General features: G+C 56.6%; 2 protein-coding genes across 2 annotated transcripts; both read left to right on the forward strand.

Annotated features, from left to right (window-relative positions):
• The first annotated feature begins 413 nt into the window (after nucleotides 1-413).
• DACT3 (dishevelled binding antagonist of beta catenin 3) lies at nucleotides 414-10,144 on the forward strand. Its single transcript, XM_055312082.1, has 4 exons — nucleotides 414-686; nucleotides 6,328-6,424; nucleotides 6,575-6,727; nucleotides 7,866-10,144. The coding sequence occupies exons 1-4, from the start codon at nucleotides 438-440 to the stop codon at nucleotides 9,260-9,262; spliced, it is 1,896 nt and encodes a 631-aa protein (XP_055168057.1). The 5' UTR covers nucleotides 414-437; the 3' UTR covers nucleotides 9,263-10,144.
• Nucleotides 10,145-20,007: 9,863 nt separating this feature from the next.
• Nucleotides 20,008-20,410, forward strand: GNG8 (G protein subunit gamma 8). The gene is made up of 2 exons (XM_055309554.1): nucleotides 20,008-20,091; nucleotides 20,282-20,410. The coding sequence occupies exons 1-2, from the start codon at nucleotides 20,008-20,010 to the stop codon at nucleotides 20,408-20,410; spliced, it is 213 nt and encodes a 70-aa protein (XP_055165529.1).
• The last annotated feature ends 234 nt before the right edge of the window (nucleotides 20,411-20,644 follow it).

Below are 20,644 nucleotides of genomic sequence, written 5' to 3' on the forward strand. Positions count from 1 at the left end.
GCAAGGGGGCGGAACCAGCAGCGGGACCGGCGGGGCGCGAACCAATGACATTGGAGCAAGGGCGGACTTGTTTCATTGTGACGCGAGAGGGGGCGTGGCTAGGCCCCAAAGGCAGGCAAACGGTGGGGCGTGGCGAGGCCGCCCCGAAGCGGAGCGAGTAGGAAGCTGCGAGCATGCGTCGCGCTGGGGGGCGCGGGTGCACCGCCGGGCATCTTCGTCAGGGAGGGTAGCAGCCAATAGGCGACGGTTGCCCTGTCGCCGGGGGCGTGGCCATGCAGATAAGGCGCGGGTGGGCGGCCCAATGGGCGGGCGCCTATGCAGATGAGACGGTGACAGCCGGGCCAGCGGGCGGGCAGGCGGGCTGTTGGGGCGGGGAGGTGGGACCCGGAGAGGGGTGGCCGTGGGGCCCGGCCGGGCTGGGGTGGGGGGCCGCAGCCATGATCCGGGCCTTCTCGTTCCCGGTGAGCCCCGAGCGGGGCCGGCTGCGGGGCTGGCTGGAGGGCAGCCTGGCCGGGCTCTGCGAGTTGCACTGGCTCCGGGAGAGGCAGGAGTACCGCGTGCAGCAGGCGCTGCGGCTGGCCCAGCCCGGAATGGGGGGCGCCGAGGCCGAGGACGAGGAGGACGCCGAGGAGGACGAAGATGCGGCGGCGGCGCGCCGGGCCGCAGCGGCCCTGGAGGAGCAGCTGGTGAGGGGCAGCCTGTCCGTCCATCCCTCCGCCCCCGTCTGTGTCTATCTGTCTGTCTGTCTCGGTCGGATGCTCAGACACCCGTTCCGGTGGGGGAGGGGGAGAGGACAGGGGGTGGGGCTGGAGACCCAGGAGTACGGGCGGCGGGCGGGCAGGATCTGGCCTCCTCGCTCCCAAACTGGGGAAGGGGGACTGCATCGCCTCCGCCGGAGCCTCGTGAAATGCACAGGCCCCTTCCCCAAAGAAAATTCTTCTGGGTGCTAAGTGTGTGTCAAGCCTGGGCCGAGGATTCGGCATGCGTTGTCTTCTTGCAGCCTGGAGGAAAGGGGGGGTGATAGTCCCCATTTTACAGAGAAAGAAGCTGAGGCTCAGAGATGGCAAGCGACTCACCCAAGGTCACACAGCCGGGATCCAAACATGCCCCCCTCCGGCCCCGCCAGCAGGGCTCCATCTTCCCTAAGTCCCGGTGTGCTTGGAGATCTCTGGAGGGGGCGGGGTGGGGGGAGGGGATCCTCGGGCCTCCGGAGGGAGGGATCCCTGCTGAGAGGAAGCTTGCAGTCCTCGAGGACCCCGCGGTGATCTTTACTCCCCGGTGACACTTTCCCTCCTTCCCTAGCGGGTCCCGGCCTCGGTTAACCCAAGCTGAGGCAGGTCGAGGCGGCGTGGGGGGCTCGCTTCTCAACTCCCCGAGTGCTCTAATGGTAGAGAAGGAGGCAGAGGTCTCCAGAACGACTTCAAGAGCACCACCCCTCTCTCCTCTGTCATTCTCTGCTTCTCCCCGGCTCTTCCTGGATTTCTCTCACTCTCTCTCTCCCTACTGCCACATCTCTGTGACTTTCAGTGCGTTTCTTTCTTAATCTCTCTCTCTGTCTCTCCATCTCGGTCTCCCTGGCCTCCTTTGGCATTTCGGCATCTCTCTCCCTCTTCCCGCCCCACGTCCCTGTCCCTGTCTCTCTCTTCCCCTCCCCCCAGCCTGCCAGGCCCCAGACCCTGGCTCCCCATGCAGATCCCATCCCCAAGCCTGTGTGTGGTCAGAGCTTCCCGTTTGGGGAAACCTGACCCTGGGCGGCGGGGGAGGGGGCTCTCCCTGCTGCTGACCTCCACTGCCCCCTCCCCACATGGGGAATGGGGAGGGGGGGCTGCCGCCAGACTCCGGGGCTGCACGCACAGCCCCTCCCCCGACCGGGAGTGGGACCCTGCACATTCTTCTCGGGAAACAGAAACAGCTGTGGGAGGCCCCACCCCCTCCCAAAGTTAGAGACGCGATGTGGGGGCCTTCACCAGCTTCCCCACCCCACCCCACCCCACCCCAGGCTGGCTGGGCTTGGGAAGGCACCTCCCACCCTACGCACGGGGAGAGGGAGAGAGCATGGGGATGGGCGAGCTGTGTCCTTCCTTCTGTCCCTCAGGCTCTCCCTCTGTCTGCCTCAGTTTCCCCTCTCTGCCCTTCAGCTTCCTCATCCCTGCTGCTGAGTCTCCCCCCCATATCTGCCCCTCTGTCTACCCCACCCCCCAGGAGGTGGTAGTGGAGAGGCCTCTTCCCCCCACACTCTCCAGGCAAAGCTCCGTCCCAGCGTCAGAGAGGAGGCGGTGGCAGGCAGCGGGAGGGAGACAGCGATACCGAAGGAGGAATAGAGAAGCGCTAAATATAAACTCCACTGCTGTTGGGGGGTTCCTGGGTCCTTCTGAAGAGGGTGCGGGCACCTCCTTGAATCCCTGAGCCTCTGTCTTTCGGTGCTTACCCCTCCCACCCCAAAGACCCCAAAGGAATACACTCCCTTTGAAGCAAGAAAGATTGAAGCCAGACTTGATTAGTTTCTAATAGGAATGGTGGGGAGTCAGGGAAAGACCAGGGATATCTCAGAGAAATGAGGTAAGAATCCTGGTTAGGGGTAGGAGTTCTTTTCTCTCTCACCAAGGAAAAGAGTCCCCTTCCAGCAAGAAGGACTTCAGTTAGACTGGCAGAAGGACTTCCTAATAGAGATAAAGGGAATTGAACACAGACTAGGGGCATGTGAGCAGGGGAGGAAGAGAGGTCTGGAAAAGTTTGGGCAAAGGGGTCTCCAGGGGTCCTGACCACATGGATGTTAAACCTGCCTGAACTGGGTGGCCACCAGCAGAAGGGCTTGCGAAAGAAAGAAAGAGAGAGAAAGAGAGAGAGAGAAAAGAAAAGAAAAGAAAGAAAAGAAAAGAAAGGGATGAGGGGCATTGTGGGTACACAGCGAGCCAGATTCAGGCCAAGGTCCTTCTGGTCTTTTGAAGAGTCATTGCTTTGCACCTGGAAGGGACGGGGTCAAACTTACACACAATGGAAGTGTGTAGACTGGGGCCGTGTTGGATGGTCCAGGCATGGGGGAAGAGGAGGCCTCTTCTGTCTCTTCCCTTCACCCTTGCTCTTCCCTTACAGAACAAGAACTGAAATTAGACCTGCAGAACTTACCCCCCACAATCTATCCCCTCCCCTTTTTTTAAGATTTTATTTATTTATTTATTCATGAGAGACACAGAGAGAGAGAGAGAGAGAGGCAGAGACACAGGCAGAGGGAGAAGCAGGCTCCATGCAGGAAGCCTGACGTGAGAATCGATCCCGGGAGTCCAGGATCAGGCCTTGAGCCGAAGGGAGACCCTTAACCGCTGAGACACCGGCACCCCCCATCTACCCTTTTATATTTATTTTTATTTACACAAGTGAAACATGACTTTATATTTTCCTTGTTAGAAAGTCATAGTTTTCGGGATCCCTGGGTGGCGCAGCGGTTTGGCGCCTGCCTTTGGCCCAGGGCACGATCCTGGAGACCGGGATCGAATCCCACGTCGGGCTCCCGGTGCATGGAGCCTGCTTCTCCCTCTGCCTGTGTCTCTGCCTCTCTCTCTCTCTCTCTCTCTCTGTGTGTGACTATCATAAATAAATAAAAAAAATTTAAAAAAAAAACTAAAAAAAAAAAAGATTAAAAAAGAAAGTCATAGTTTTCATGTAATGATAGAACCTAGCATTTATTAAAAGCTTAAAAGGAGCTGCTGTTTTAAATCATAGAATCCTCACAACGCCCTGTAAGAGAGAGAGTTGAATGATGCCATGTTACAGATGAGGAAACCAGGGCCCAGAGAGCTGGGGTAACCTGCTCAAGGTCACACAGGGACAGGGGTCTCGTCAGAGATCACCGCCGCCGTCACCTTGGTGTAAATCCTTCCAGACCTCTACCGATGCATCTACCTCCACCAATGCAGTTTACATACCAAGAAATGTAGAGTTTGGCTTTGCTTTTTGAAAATTCCAGTTGCTTGGGTGAGATCTCAGCGATAATGCCAGTGATTTCTCCAAATGCGGCTGCTGGACTAAGCAGCATCACATGAGAATTTATAAAACATGAGCTTCAGACAGGAATTGGAAGCTCTGGAGGTGGACCCCAGGCCCTTCAGGTAATTCTGACTCCTGCTCGAACTATGCACTTTTTTCTTTTTCTGCTCAATGCTGTATCTTAGTGATGATTCTTTTTTTTTTAATATTTTTATTTATTTATTCATGAGAGACACACAGAGAGGGAGAGACGTAGGCAGAGGGAGAAGCAGGCTCCCTACAGGGAACCTGATGCGGGACTCGATCCCAGGATCCCAGGATCATGACCTGAACCAAAGGCAGATGCTCAACCACTGAGCCACCCAGGCGTCCCTCTTAGTGATGATAGAAATTGCCTCCTTCCTTTTTGACAACTGTATAGTATTCTGCCTTCTACATTCATTTTCATCAAACTTTGCATGAGCACCTGCCCTGTGCCAGGCACTGTGCTATGCACCCTGGGGGTGGGGTGGGGTGGGGTGGGGTTGGGAGAAGGAAACTGCAGTGAACAAAGCAGACAAAAATCTCAGCCTTCTAGGGATGACATTTAGTGAGACACACCATAACCAAATGACAACCTGATGCTTCGTTTTGAGCTGGGAGGTCATTACTGCTGTGTGGCAGAGGCGGAGACAAAGCAGGTCAACGGGTGCCAAGTGACAGGGGAGCTATTTTGGAAAGTCTGGTCAGAGGAGGGCTCGGGTAAGCAAAGATCTGAATGAAGCCAGGGAGTGAGCCAGGAAGAAATGCAGGGGCGGAGCGTCCAGACTGGGCCAGGAGCAGGCCAGGCAGTGTTCCGGGGAACAGCACGGAGGCCAGCAGGGCTAAAGCAGAGTGGGCCGGCCAGGGGGCGATTAGTGGGGGACCTGACACGGGGCATATGGGCGGTCTGTGAATTTTTTTGGCCAAACCGAGACTGCACATTTCTCCCACTTTCCTGGGTTCTGCTCAAAGATGACGCGACCCTGAGCATCTCTGCGCACCCAGGGCAGGAGCCCAAAGTGGAATGATTTGTTGACTTTCCTCCCATAAACAAGCCCAGATGGGGGCTTCTGTTCTGGGGGGGGAGGGGTGAGCATGGGCAGAGCAGCCACAGAGTAGGAAGCCGGGGGAGGGGGGGCGTCTGTGGGGGAGCGGGCCAGTCTTTCTGCCCTAAATAGGCAGGGCTGGGCGCCTGGCCCCTCAGCCCCTCCTCCCTCCCTCTCTCCTCCCTCCCGCCGTCCAGACAAACCGCTTTTGTCTGAGGGTCAACCGTCAGCCTGTGGCTGCTGCCACCTCTGGCCTCACCCAGACCCATGTGAGACTCTTCCTGGATCTGGCCCTGTTTTCCAAAACGGGGTTTTCCAAATCCTAGGGTCTGGGAGGCCCCACGGTGTTATTCTAGCTCCTAGCCGCACCCCCCATCCCTAGTCACTGCTGCTCCCCTCAAAGGGTTTTCACCTTCATTTATTCTCACTTGATAAGAAATGGTCATTCCCTGCAGCAAGAAGGATCCAGGATAGACTCAACAGAAATTTCTCATGGGGATGCAGAGAGCAGACGCTGGGGGCCTCGGGGTGGGAAAGAAGCAAAGGCAAGAGGAAGATGTGGTTCCTGGGGCAAAACAACCTGCTGGTGCTTGTTGGTGTAGTACCAAGACAGGCTAGACTCGCAGAAGGACTTTCCAATAGGCATGGGAGGGGGCAGTGGTTTCTTCCTGAGGGCAGGAGCAAAGAGTTAATATGAGTCGTGGTCAGCCTACTATATCCTTGTGAGGGAAAGGATCGGTCTGCAGCAGGAAGGACTCAAGGAAGACTTGCAGAAGGACTTGCTGATGATAAGGGGCAGTGGGAGAAGATGGGAGCATCTGAGAGGAGAAGGCCAAGGACTGGGAGGACGCAGGCCAATGGCTAAGGGATCTGTTAGGTCCTGGATACCGACTTTTAGCAGCAAACTGCCCTTACTGCAAGACCTTCGGAACTTAGGCTCACAGGAGTTAAGGGGCCCTGGGCACAAATGGAGGGAACACCTGACAGAAAGGGGGCAAGGGGTGGGGCCTTCGGAAACTTATCATGCCTAAGAAAGGAGGATGTAGCTGCTGCAGCACGAAGGGCTCGAGTTAGACAGTCAGAAGGACTTATTACGGGATGAAGGGACAGAGATCTTGAGGGGGTTCCTGGGACTCAGGTAGTGTTCCTTTTACACTTTGGAAATCAGAGCCTCATTTGTCAAAGTGAAGCTCTGCCCATCGGTGGGGAGATGTGGGGGACCAGTCGGCAGAGGATGGGGGGCATTGTGACCATCCTGCTCTCCTCGTGCCCTCAGGAGGCCTTGCCCGGGCTCATCTGGGACCTGGGCCAGCAGCTTGGAGACCTGAGCCTGGAGTCTGGGGGCCTGGAACAGGAGAGCGGGCGCAGCTCAGGTGAGCAGGTGCAGAGGGAGCAGGGTCTGCCTGGGACACCCCCACCCTTCATACTGTCCCCGACCTAGGCTCCCGTCTCTGCCTCTTTCTACACCACTGGCTTCCCCACCCAGGTCCCTGATTCTCTCTCCTCCTCTCCTTGGAATCCAGGCTTCTATGAAGACCCCAGCTCCACAGGAGGTCCAGACTCACCACCCTCAACCTTCTGTGGGGACAGTGGCTTCTCTGGATCTGGCTCCTATGGACGCCTGGGTCCCTCTGAACCCCGGGGCATCTATGCCAGCGAGAGGCCCAAGTCCCTAGGTAAGGTGGGTGGGGTTGGGCCCCGAGAGCCAGGGAATGGACAGTAAGAGAATGGTTCTGAGCACACGCTTCTGAGTCAGGCTGACCTGGATTCAAATTCTGGCTGTGACATTCCCTCTCCGTGTGATTTTGAGCATGTTGCATCTTTCTGGGCCTCTGTTTCTCCATCTGTTAAAATGGGATTAATAACAGCACCTACCTCAGAGGGAAGTTTTGCATATTCAGGGAGCCTCAGCCCTTATTGCCATTGGACTTGGCACGTGGTAGCCCCTCGGTAAGCAGAAACTGCTGTTGTTCATGTGTGCAAGTAAGTTTCTGAGTTCCCACTCTGTGCCAGCTTAGCACTGTGAGGGATAGGAAAAAAAAAAAACACCCTTGTCCTCATAAACCTGACTTCCCAGTGGGAGAAACAAATAATCTACAAGATAAATAAGATATAGATGTGTAGGATGAGAGGAAAGTTAGGGAAGGGGGCTAGGGAGGGCACCCCTCATTAAAAAAAAGATTTTATTTATTCATGAGAGATACAGACACAGGCAAAGGGAGAAGCAGGTTCCCCACGGGGAGCCTGATGGAGGACTCGATCCCAGAACCCTGGGATCACGACCTGAGCCGAAGGCAGACGCTCAACCGCTGAGCCTCCCAGGCAACCGGGGGTCCCCTTTTGAGCTGGGGACGAAGATGCAATTTTAGGAGACATGGCTAGAGAGGGTGTCACTGAGAGTGTGACACCTGAGTGGCGCCCCAAAGTACGTGAGGGAGGGGGCCAAACAGATATCCTCGGGGAAGTGTTCAGGGAGCGGGCACAGCAAGTGCAAAGGCCCGTGAGGCTGGAACGTGACTGGCAGGTGCTTCCAGGAGGTCAGTGGAGCTGAAGGCCCGTAATTATGGAAAAGAGGGGTTAGAGATGGAGGGCAAGCGGCAGAGGCAGGACAGACCACTCAGGGCCTCGGGAAGATTCTGTCATGAACCTGGTATAAGGGGGAGAGGGAGAGCAGAGGTTTGGTTGACAGCAGAAGAGGACGGGGGTTGGCCACTTGACCCTCCTAGGCTCATGGAGCAAGGGCTTCGAGTCCCTCCACTCTCTTCCTTCTTTTTTTTTTTTTTTTTTTTTTTTTTTTTTGCCTCCTTCCCCCAGGAGACGCCAGCCCCAGCGCTCCGGAGGCGGTGAGCGCTCGGGCCGCCGTGCCGCGATCGTACTCGGCGCCCTACCCGACGGCAGCGGGCTCCGCGGGCCCCGAGGCCTGCTCCTCCGCGGAGCGGCGGGCCCGCGCGGGGCCCTTCCTGACGCCCAGCCCCCTGCACGCCGTGGCGCTGCGCAGCCCGCGGCCCTGCGCCCGGCCCCCGGCGGACTCTCCGGACCCGTCGGGCGCGGGGCGGCCCCTGGACGGCTACATCTCGGCGCTCCTGCGCAGGCGCCGCCGCCGGGGGGCGGGCCAGCCCCGGACCAGTCCCGGGGGCGCGGACGGGGGCCCGCGGCGCCAGAACAGCGTGCGCCAGAGGCCGCCCGACGTGTCCCCGCCCCCCGGAGGCGCGCGGCCCGCGCCCGAGCCCCCGGTGGAGCGCGCGGGGGGCCGCCCCGCCAGCCCGGCCGCCCTGGGCCGCGGCTGGGCCCCGCCGTGGGAGTCGGAGCCGGCGCCCGAGCCCGCCGCGCCGCCCGCCGCTCCGTCGCCCCCCGACAGCCCGGCCGAGGGTCGCCTGGTGAAGGCGCAGTACATCCCGGGCGCGCAGGCCGCCACCCGCGGCCTCCCCGGGCGCGCGGCGCGCCGCAAAGCGCCGCCACTGACCCGCGGTCGCAGCGTGGAGCAGTCCCCGCCCCGGGAGCGTCCCCGGGCCGCCGGCCGCCGCGGACGCGTGACGGAGGCCTCCGGCCGCAGGGGCTCGCCCAGGGCGCGCAAGGCCGCGCGCTCTCAGTCCGAGACCAGTCTGCTGGGCCGCGCGGCCGCGGCGCCCCCGGGGCCCCCCAAGTACCCCACGGCCGAACGGGAAGAGCCCCGGCCGCCGAGGCCCCGCCGCGGCCCCGCGCCCACGCTCGCGGCTCAGGCCGCGGGGTCCTGCCGCCGCTGGCGCTCCACGGCCGAGATCGACGCGGCGGACGGGCGCCGCGGCCGGCCCCGAGCCCCCGCGGCCCGCGGCCCCGGGCCCGGCCCGTCGCCGTCAGCCCCTCCGCGCCGCCTCCTCTACGGCTGCGCGGGCAGCGACTCCGAGTGCTCCGCGGGGCGCCTGGGGCCCCTGGGACGCCGGGGGCCCGCGGGCGGCGTTGGCGGCGGCTACGGGGAGAGCGAGTCCAGCGCCAGCGAGGGGGAGTCGCCGGCCTTCAGCTCCGCGTCCAGCGACTCGGACGGCAGCGGTGGCCTGGTGTGGCCTCAGCAGCTGGTGGCGGCCACCGCCGCCTCCGGGCCCGGGGGTGGCGCAGGTGGAGGGGCGCCCGCGGGCCCCGCCAAAGTCTTCGTGAAGATCAAGGCTTCTCACGCACTCAAGAAAAAGATACTACGTTTCCGTTCGGGTTCTCTCAAGGTCATGACGACGGTGTGAGTTTGGGAGTTCGCTTGGGCTCCCCCTTCATGGCCTCTGCACCACCACGCTCCCAGTCACTGGCCCTTCCATACCTCCCTTCCAAAGACCACCATCTTCTCTGCTTCCAAAGACCCTTCCTCACTGCCCCCCATCCACTGCAGTCTTGGTTGAAAAGGCTCCCCCTCCACCATAGGGAGGAATGGGGGAGGAGCCCTGTTTGACACAGTCAGCTGCTGGCTCTGCAGCCCTTGGGCAAGAAAGTTCCCTTTGTCTGGGCCTCACTTTCCTCATCTGTACAATGGGTGTACTATGGTATGCAGAAGGGGCAATTCAGTTTGAATTTCCCCGTTTTAGTTTAGACGCTTAGTCCGTTTGTTCCCATTCACTTCTGTCACTGAACCCTCTTATTCCTCCTTTCCATGCCCAGATGCGGTGTCCCTCCCCCAACCCCCCATTCACAAAGTGCCCCCGTCCACGTCCCTGGATTCTTGGGATATCCCCTTGGCACCATGGTCAGAGACTCCGTGTCTGACCCGGGTGGTGCCTGCAGAGTGCCCTGGAAAAGGAAGGAGCACTGACTTTGGGGTTTTGAGGGTCAAGTAGGAGGTGGTAACACCTGGAAAGAAAGACTCTTTCACCTCTATCCCTGGACAATTGTAGGGGATTAGGAGGTAGGAGAGGGGAAGGAAGATGGCTTCTATCTCGGTGCCCCCCCTTTCTCCCCTGCTGAGAGGGAGTGGGGGAGCCCAGGAAGACCCTCAGCTGTTCCAATCCAGTATTTTTTTTTCTTTTTTAAAATTACTGTATTTATTATGACGATGGTGACTCCCCAGTGCACAGGGGGGCCAGACTCTGTGTGTTTCTCTAACCTCTTTGTAAATAAATGCACAGTGTTACATATGTGGTGGGCTCTTCTTCTGTGGTAAAATGAGAGATGTGGTTTTCCTTTGGACTAACATTAAGTGAGTGACTCGTGTTTGCTTTGAATATAGTAGTGTCCAAAACCAGACGGCAGATCTCAGGGTGGGTCTCAACCTCATTTTCCTACCACCAGCTATTTTACTACAACAAATCTGACCTTTGATTCAGTTGTGTTTGAGTATAAACATGGTTTCATAAAAATATAGATGAAGGGACAACCCCAAACTCCTTCTCTCAAAGTCCTCATCATCAGGTTGATTATGTTTATCTGTTTGCCTACATATATGAATCTGAATAACTCTATGAATATTTAACCATTAAATGCTTATGTGTATAGTTCTACCATATATATTTATATAAATTGAATTATATATTTACATTGTTTATCACTGTTTTGGGTGGGATTAAGTCATCCGTGTCCAGAGATTTCTTAATGGGAAGGATTTTGATTAAGAATTGGATTTTTTAGGGGCACCTAGGTGGCTCAGTTGGTTAACTGTCTAACTCTTGATTTCAGCTCAGATCATGATCTCAGTGTTGTGAGATTGAGCCCGGAGTTGGGCTCCACACTGGGCATGGAGCCTGCTTAAGATTCTCTCTCTCTCTCTCTCTCTCCCTCTGCCTCCCCTCCACCCCCACTCCTGTTCTATCTCTCTCTCTCTCTCTCAAAAGAAAAAAAAAATGGAGTTCTTTGATGGTTATAGCACTATTTAGCTTTTCTATTTCTTCCTGTGTCAGTTTTTACTAAGTTATATTCGTCTAGGAATTTGTCCATTTCATCTAAATTTAGATGACATATTTTCCTGCCACTTTTTTAAAATTTTATTTTTAAGTAATCTCTGCCCCCATCGTGGGGCCTAAACTCATAACTCTGAGATTAAGAGTCATGTACTCTACCAATAGAGCCAGCCAGGTGCTCCCATCACTGTATTATCAATAGCTCCATAGGAATCCACTGTGAGAATGTCAGCTCTCCCAATTCTTTTGCTGTTAAGGATTTTGCTGTGCTCGCTTCGGCAACACATATACTAAAATTGGAATGTTAAGGATTTTGCTGCAATAATGTCCTTGTACATACTTCTGTGTATACATGTATGCATTTCCAGAGGCTCCACTCCTAGAAATAGAATTGCTTGGTCATTAGAGTATGCTCATTTAAAAACTTTTATTTTTATTTTTTTTTAATTTTTTAATTTATTTATGATAGTCATACAGTGAGAGAGAGAGAGAGAGAGAGAGAGGCAGAGACACAGGCAGAGGGAGAAGCAGGCTCCATGCACTGGGAGCCCGACGTGAGACTCGATCCCGGGTCTCCAGGATCGCGCCCTGGGCCAAAGGCAGGCGCCAAACCGCTGCGCCACCCAGGGATCCCAAAAACTTTTATTTTTTAAAAATATTTTGTTTATTTATTTGACAGAGAGAGCACAAGCAAGAAGAGCAACAGAGGGAGGGGAAGAAGCAGGCTCTTTGCCAAGCAGGGAGCTTGATGTGGGACTCGATCCTAGGGCACTGTGATCATGACCTGAGCTGAAGGCAGATGCTTAATTGACTGAGCCACCCAGGTGCCCCTATTTAAGAACATTTAATTGACACTGCCACACTTCCTTCCACTAAGAGTGCCCTCAATTGACATTTCCAACAGCAATTTCTGAAATCTCTGAAAATATAGAAAGAAAGAAAGAAAGAAAGAAAGAAAGAAAGAAAGAAAAGAAAGAAAGAAAGAAAGAAAGAAAGAAAGAAAGAAAGAAAGAAGAAACAAAGAAAATGGGCATTTCTTTCTTTCTTTTGAAGATTTTATTTATTTGACAGAGTACAAGGATGAGCAGGGGGAGCAGGAAAGGGAGAGGGAGAAGGAGGCTCCCAACTGAACAGGGAGCCCAACGTGGGGCTTAATCCCAGGACCCTGAGATCAGGACCTGAGTTGAAGGCAGACGCTTAATCAGACTGAACCACCCAGGCGCCCCTGCGATGCCCATTTTCCCACCTGTTTACCAAACATTTGTGCCAATCTTATGGGGGAAAACTGTGTTGTTTTAATTAGCATGTCTCCTCTGTTTTTTTTATAAAGATTTTATTTATTTATTCATGAGAGAACCACAGAGGCAGACACAGGCAGAGGGAGAAGTGGGCTCCTTGAGGGGAGCCCTATGTGGGACTGGATCCCAGGATCCCAGGATCCGACCTGAGCCAAAGGCAGACACTCAACACTGAGTCGCCCAGGTGCCCTTCACTCCCCGTTTTCTTGAGGCAATACATACTTTTGTATGTTTATTGAACCACTTTTAATTCTGTGAATTGCCTGTTCACACCCTTTGCCCATATTTCTATTGGCTAAGTTCAGTAATCATGCCGATTTCATGGATGGGTAAGTAGAAGTTTGGGGAGGGTCCATTAGAACCCTGATCATACAGCAAGGAGGAGGGAGCTAAGGCTAGGACCCAAACTCCTCCTGACACTACAGTCTGAAGAATGGTATTTGTGCTTCTCTGACCTTTGTGTCTACACGGGTGGGTCCACCTCTCTGTAGCTTTGAACTCAGGGAGCAGAGAGCAGACCTGCTATGCTCACCTACATGTCTAGTGCCCACGGAGGCAGTGGGGAAATAGCAAGGAACAAAACAGAAAAAAAAAAAAAAGTTCCTGTAGAGTACCAATCAATAGAAGTCAGTTTTGAACGTTTGCCAGGAAAAGTGATTGCTTGTCAGGCCTTTGGGAATATTTGCCCATCTCTGTTCCATAAGGGAGGCAACTGTACTCAGAAAGGGGGAGGGACTTGTGTAAGGCTACGGGGCCACTCAGTAGCCAAAATAGTTGAAGTACAAAAGGATGATCTTCCTTCTTTATTAAGATTTTAGTGCTTACTCATTAAAAAATAAGGTAGCAGTGGGACACCTGGCTGGCTCAGTCTGTAAAGCATGTGACTCAATCTCAGGGTGGGGAGTTCAAGTCCTACATTGGACACGGAGCCTACTTTTAAAAATAAAACAAAACAAAACAAAACAAAATAAAACAGTTGGGGCATCAAGGATGGCCCAGCAGTTTGGCGCCACCTTCGGCCCAGGGTGTGATCCTGGAGACCCCGGATCGAGTCCTACGTCAGGCTCCCTGCATGGAGCCTGCTTCTCCCTCTGCCTATGTCTCTGTCTCTCTTTCTCTCTGTGTCTGTCTTGAATAAATAAATAAAATCTTAAAATAAATAAAAATAAGTAATAAAACAGGGACGACTGAGTGCCTCAGTGGTTGAGTGCCTCCCTTTGGCTCAGGGCATGATCCTGGGGCCCAGGGATCGAGTCCCGCATCGGGCTCCTTGCATGGAGCCTGCTCCTCCCTCTGCCTGTGTCTCTGCCTCTGTCTCTCTCTCTCTGTGTCTATCCTAAATAAATAAATCTTTAAAAATAAATAAATAAATAAATAAATAAATAAATAAATAAATCAAAAAAGCTAACAATAAATTGAGCTGAGCATTTAAAAAAAAGGTTTTATTTATTTATTCATGAGAGACACACAGAGAGAGGTAGAGACAGAGGCAGAGGAAGGAGCAGGCTCCCTGAAGGAAGCCCGATATGGGATTCCATCCCAGGACCCCAGGATCACGACCTGAGCCAGAGGCAGATGTTCAGCCACTGAGCCACCCTGGCGTCCCAATAAATTGAGCATTTATTGCATGCCAGAGTCTAATCTCAGTGACTCATTTAATCCTCACAACGTGGACAACATATTAGATAGATATATAGATACTATTATGCCCATTTTACAGATGGAGAAACTGAGGCACCGAGGTGGTAAGTAACTTGCCTGAAGTAAATCAGTAAGTAGCAAAGCCAGATTTAAGGTCAGGCTGCCTAAGAGTCCATCCATGTTCTTTTTTTTTTAATTTTTAAAATTTTTATTTATTTATGATAGAGAGAGAGAGAGAGAGAGAGGCAGAGACATAGGCAGAAGGAGAAGCAGGCTCCATGCAGGGACTCAATCCCGGGTCTCCAGGATCGCGCCCTGGGCCAAAGGCAGGCGCCAAACCGCTGCACCACCCAGGGATCCCCATCCATGTTCTTAAGCACTGACCTGCATAGCCTATTCACTACATGGATTATCCCTAGAAGGGTGCAAAAGGAACTGCTTACAGGGATGGGAGCTGGGGAGGGGGGCAGGGGTGTTGACATAAATAAATTCTATGATTTATTGAAGGTGGTAGGGACTATGGGGAAATACTGAGCAGAGATATGAGGGAATTGGGTGGGATGGGGGAGCAGAGGAGTCTGTGATTTTACGTAGTGATTGGGATGGTCTTTTTTTTTTTTTTTATGATAGTCACACACACACAGAGAGAGAGAGAGGCAGAGACACAGGCAGAGGGAGAAGCAGGCTCCATGCACCGGGAGCCCGACGTGGGACTCGATCCCGGGTCTCCAGGATCGCGCCCTGGGCCAAAGGCAGGCGCCAAACCGCTGTGCCAGACTGGGATGGTCTCATTGAGACAGTGTCATTTGAAAAGAGATCTGAAGGATGTGGGGAATGAAGCTTGGGGGTCGGACAACAGTGGTGGGAGTAGCTAGAGTGGGGGCCCGAGAATGGTAGGGTCCATCACATTGTGTGGGGCCGCATGGGCCTTGGCGAGGATTTCGGTTTTTAGCATCTGCTTTTGACTCAGGGGGTGATCCCAGGGTCCTGGGATCGAGTCCCACATTGGGCTCCCCACAGGGAGCCTACTTCTTCCTCTGCCTATGTGTCTGCCTCTCTTTCTGTCTTTCATGAATAAATAAATAAAATCTGTTTTAAAAAGTATAGAGTTCAGTGGCTTTTAGTAGATTCACAGAGTTGTGCAACTCTCAGCATGATCAATCCTCCACTATCCCCTGGCCCTGGAAACCACTAGTCTGACTCCTGTCCTTATATATTGGCCCATTCTGGACGTTTCATATCAATGGGATCATGCAATATGTGGCCTTTTGTGACCGCCTTCTTTCACTTAGCATGATGTTTTCCAAGTTTTTTCCGAGGCAGCACATCTCAGTGCTTCGTTTCTTTTTATTGCCAAAGCTATCCCATGGTCTGGACAGACCACATTTAGTCTTTCCACTCATCAGTTGATAGATATTTGGGCTTTTTCCTCTTGGGAGCTGTTATGAATAATGCTGCTATGAATGCTCACGTACAAGTTTTTGGGTGGACGTAATATTTTCGTTTCTTTTAGGTAGATACCTTGGGAAGGAATTGCTGGGCCACATGGTGAGCTTAATCTTTTGAGGAACTGCCAGGCAGCTTGCCACAGTGGCTGCACCATTTTACTTCCCACCACCAGTATGTGAGGGTTCCAACTTCACCTCCTTGCTAACACTTGCTATTATCTGGGGGACATTATTTCAAGCAGGGTCCCTCTGGTTGCTTTGTGGGGACCAGGATGAGGGAAGCCAGTGAGGAATGTGGCTGGACCAGAGTGCGAGCAGCAGAGGAGGTGAGAAGTGACTGGGCACCGGGGACAGTCCCAAGCCGGAGTTAATGGCATTTGTTACTATGTCAGTTAGGGGTGCCAGGGAGGGAGGGAAGTCAAGAATGACCCCAAAGATTTACTCTCAGATGGCTGAGGCTGCAGAAGAGGGTTTGGCGGGTGCAACCGATGGAGCTCAGTGTCGGTGCCGTGTGAGACCCACCAGACATCCAGTTGGGGATATACAGCAGGCGATTGGGTAGTTGACCCTACTGTTGGCGTTCACTGCACATTTCTTGAATAATTCAAGCCAGAACTGAAGCCGAATCCAGGACTCAGTCTCCCCCTCCAAAAAAATGGTCACAATAATACCACTGATCCTAGGCTGTCACGAGGCTGGGGCGATTCCTTTGCAGTACAACACCGCACTGCACACCTGGAAACTAAAGTCATGCGTGGGGTGGAGAGACGGCTGGGGTCTGCAGCTCGGGCGAGAAATGCAGGTTGTGTACGCTTCAAGCAGCGTCCGTCGGTCCGTCTCCCCGTCCCCCAGCGTCTGGCTGCCGTCTGGGAGGGGAATAGGAGCCTGGGTCGTCACCCTGTCTTCCCCCACTCTAAGCTGGGTTTCCTCCTTGGGGGCGGCCCGGGCCAAAAAACTGCTGATGGAAACCAGCTGCGGGAGGCGCAGAGGCTCGGCGCAAGCCCAGGCCCCTCCCCGGCGCCGGCAGACCCCGCTAAGGGGGGGGCACGAGGGCGCCCCAGCTCCCCTCCCCCTCTTCCGCAGCCGGGCCCGGGGCCCTGGCACGTCCGGCGCGCCTGATGCTTTCCAGATGTGAGCCCGGTTCCCTTCCCCCACCTGGCCCCGAGTCTCCTGCGGGGTTGGCGGCGGGGGAGTCAGGGTCCGATACTCTCAGATGGAATCGCTACCAGGCACCCGGCCCGCCGTCCCCTCCCCGCCCCTCTCGCTTCCCCTTCCAGGCGATAAAAAGCGAATTGGGACGGGCTGACTGCGTGGAGACGTTCCTTGCAGCACCTCCGGCTCTCCCCAACCCCGCCCCTCGGGGCACGCCTCCTCCGGCCCACGCCCCCAATAGTACGCCCCGGACGCGCCCCTTCGGAACCCCGCCCCCGGCCCCGCCCCCGGCCGTCCCGAAGCCCCGCCCCTCCCCCCTCCCCGAGGCCCCGCCCCCGGCTTCCCGAGGCCCCGCCTCCACCACCAGCCCCTGTGGGCTGCTCGGTGTGCGAGCCGGTCTGTCCGCCTCTGTGTCTCTGGCTGTCTCTGGCTCTCTACGTTCCTGTGTGTCTCTCCTATACCCGGCACGTCTCTGTCTCTGCAACCCCCTGTCTCTGTCTCACCTAGTCCCTAGGTCTCTATCTCTCCACATTTCTGTCTCTGCGTCTCTCTCTGCCACTCTCTCTGCCTCACTCCCCACCTCTCTTTGAATTTCTCTTGTCCCAGCCCAGCTTCAGTCTCTCACCCTGGCCTCCAGCCCCCTGCGCCCTGCTGCGTCCGGGTCTCCCTCCCCGGGGTGCTTCTCCCGCCCGCCCTAATATCCCTCCGCCTACGGCTCCGGCGGCGGCGGGCCGCGAGCGCCCCCGTGTGGTCATCCGGGGGCTGTCGCCAGAAGGCCCGGAGGGTTGAGTGTGGGCGCCCACAGGGGTGTGCGAGGGCAAGGAGAGACACTGAGTGTCCCTGGGTGACACCGGGGAATGGCGTGAGACGCCGAGAGATAGTATGAGCGTGTACTACCTTGGGATTGTGCGTGAAGCTAGAGGTTGTTGTGTGGCTGTGTGACCTGGGGAGATTTTGTGACCACCAGACACAGGGTGTGACTGTGAAACCACGTGTTACGCGGAAAGGTTGTGTGCGGCTGTACCTGCGAGATGGGAAAGATCACACGCAGGTGACTGCGTGGGACCCTGAGAGGCTGGCTCTGCCTGAGACACTATTCGGGAGGCTGATGGTGACATCGAGACTGTGTAGGAGTGAGAGATTGTGTGGCACAGTGTGCAACGTGGGGAGACATGAGGACCTGTGTGTGTCATGCGGGCAAACGTGTGTGACAGAGGGTGAGACAGAATGAGTATGACACACCCAGAAGGGGCGTGGGAAGTCGGTGTGACAGGCCCCAGGGGGAATAGGTGTGACAGAGGGACTGTGTGAGTGTGACAGCATATGTCAACCACACTGGTGAACTGTGAGAAGCCGTGTGACTCTGTGTGACACAGATCGTGTGGGATAGTGAGACACTCACAGCGTTGTGACAGCCCTCCAGGGGTTGTGTGACCGTGCAGGGCACAAGCAGATGAGAAGATGAGTGAGAGACCTTGTGCCCATGTAAGGGTGCAATACACGAGACTGCTGGGTGAGGGCGGTGACAGCTGAGGGTGACGGGGACTGTGAGGGGCTCAGCAGGAGCTCATCTGCATGACGGGGTGTGTGTGGGGGGGACACTCTGTGAGGGACGGTGTAAGATTGTGTGTGACACCAGGAGACTGTGCAAGAGTGAGCATGAGTGTGTATGTGGGGATCCCTGCTGGACGTGGGACTGCGTGTCACCGTGTAACACCATGCGCTGTTGTGCGACAGTGCTCACCAAAGATGTCGTGTGAGTAATTCCATGTCCCAGTGTGAGACCCTGACACAGTGAATGTGTGTGATGGACACACATTGAGAGACTGTGTGTGACACGGGGCGAACCTCCGTTTGCACCTTTGATACTCTAAGATAGTGTATCTGTGCTTGTGCCAGGTGGCATTGGGGATGACGTGACATCTGAGACATTGTGAGGGCCGTGCATGACATTTTGAGGGGCCGCGTGACTGTGGCACTGTAGGACACTGTGTGGGGAACACAAGGGTGTTGTGAGACAGTGAGGTGGCGGGCACCTGCATGTGAGGGGGGCCGTCTGTGGTGGGGTGACCCCGGGGGGGGCAGCTGTGACAGGGTGGGAGAGCACGTGATGGGGGGACAAGCTGCACGGGCCTCACAGGAGGGGTGTGTGTGACCTGGCGTAAGTGTGGGGTGTGGGGCACACCTGTGAGTGAGTGTGTGTGCGTGTTCCGGAGGGACAGAGACAAAGAGAGAAAGGGAGAGACAGAGACACAGAAAGACAAAGGGGAAGGACATCGGGAGGGGGCCAGGGTGCGGGCCGGCGCGGTGGCAGCGGGAGGAGGCGGGCCTCAGGGGCTGCGCCCCGGGGGAGGGGGCGGGGCGGGCCTGGGAGCGGGGGACACCCAGACGCGGTCTCCCAGCCGCCGCCACCTGCCCGCCAGCCCGGCCGGAGCTGCAACAGGTAGGAGGCTCGGGTCTCCCCACCGCGCAGTTAATCTCTCTGCCCCAGGTCGCAGCCCTGGTCTGTCCGCCTGGGAATGAATGAATGAGTGAGCGAATGAATGACTTTCTACTTCGCGTCTCCATCAGCCTGTCTCTGCCCCCGCCCTTCCACCTCCCTCTCCCTGTCCCCCCAGCCCTCCTCTCCTCTGTCCCCTTATCCCCGCGGTGCCTCTCTCTGCCGCTCCGATCGTCCCTCTCTCCTTTCCCACCCCCTCACTCCATCCCTCCCAGACCCCCCACCTCCCCTTCTCTGTCCCCCCACTGTCCCCTCTGTGCCTCTGTCCCCCTGGATCACTCCATCCCTTTCTTTATGCCTCAATTTGTCCTCCCCTCCCTCTACTCCTTCCATTGCTTCATCCCTCCATCCTCCCTGCCCGTCTCCCCGGTCCTGGCTGGGTAACCTGCCCCCCACCCCCCAGCCCTCTCTCCGGCTGCTAATGAGCAGAGGAGCCTTTGAGGTGGCCAGGGCTGGGGTGGGGGAGCGCCCCGAGGGGGCCGGAGGGGGCAGCTGCTGCCAAGGCCCTAATGAGGCCCCCTCTGCGCCTTTCCCGCAGCGATCTTAATTCCTTGTTCTCCCCGGAGCCACCGCTAATTGGCCTGGGGAGGCCCCCCTCCTGGCTCCTGCTCGGTCCCCGGGGGGCCCAGGACACCTGGATCCTGATCCAGCACCTGTGGCCTCGTTGGGTCCGTCCCTCCACCTGCGGGGCGGCCTCGCATCCGTGCTTCCCTCCTGCCTCCCCTGGCCCCTCCTGTCCCTCTCTGCACCTGGCCCTGCGTACCCCATCCTAGGCACCCTCCACCATCCGCTCTTACCCCTCTCCTCCCACACGTCCTGCTTTGGCCTGCCTCTGCCCCCCCCCCCCCCCCGTCTGTGCGTGTCTCTTCATTCCTCCTTTCCCCCCCTCTGTTTTCCTGTCCCTCCCTCCACCTCTGGGCACCCCCTCCGTACGCTCTGGCATCCCCAACCCCGTCGCGGGCCCCACTACCGCAGCCACCCTCACCTGGGGCCCCAGGCTCGCCCGAGCCTAACGCTCTCAGCCCCCCACTCCCGCCGGCTTCTAAGCTCTTCCCACCCTTAGCCATGTCCAACAACATGGCCAAGATCGCGGAGGCCCGCAAGACGGTGGAACAGCTGAAGCTGGAGGTGAACCTCGACCGCATGAAGGTGCGGGGACGCGGTGGGGTGGACGGCGGGGGCTCCGGGGCGGGGGACCGCACCCCGCGCTGCTGGGGGTGGGGCCCGCGGGAAGATTCCTTTCCCAGCTGGGGTGGACCCGGGGGCGGGGCTCGGCGGGGGGCGTGGTCGGGAGGGGCGGGGCCTCGGGCGAGGACGGACTCCGCGCGGGCGCCCGCAGGTGTCGCAGGCGGCGGCCGAGCTCCTGGCCTTCTGCGAGACGCACGCCAAAGACGACCCGCTGGTGACGCCGGTGCCGGCCGCAGAGAACCCCTTCCGCGACAAGCGCCTCTTTTGCGTCCTGCTCTGAGTCTTCCCGACAGCTTACCCTCCCAGGGCCGAAGTATGAATCCAATAAACGTGGTGACTGTGGTAGTGCCTGTGCTTTCTGGGAAACTGAGGCACGCCCGGAGCTTGGGGCATCGTGGGGGAACCTGTGTCCCTTCTCATCCCTTCTGTGTGTGTGTGTGTGGAGCGTGCTGGGAGGTGAGGGTGTGCAGGAGTGTGTAGGGTGTGCGGTGTGGATGCAGAGGGGGCGAGGGAG

Source organism: Nyctereutes procyonoides, unplaced genomic scaffold (genome assembly GCF_905146905.1).
Source record: "Nyctereutes procyonoides isolate TBG_1078 unplaced genomic scaffold, NYPRO_anot_genome, whole genome shotgun sequence".
Taxonomy (NCBI): domain Eukaryota; kingdom Metazoa; phylum Chordata; class Mammalia; order Carnivora; family Canidae; genus Nyctereutes; species Nyctereutes procyonoides.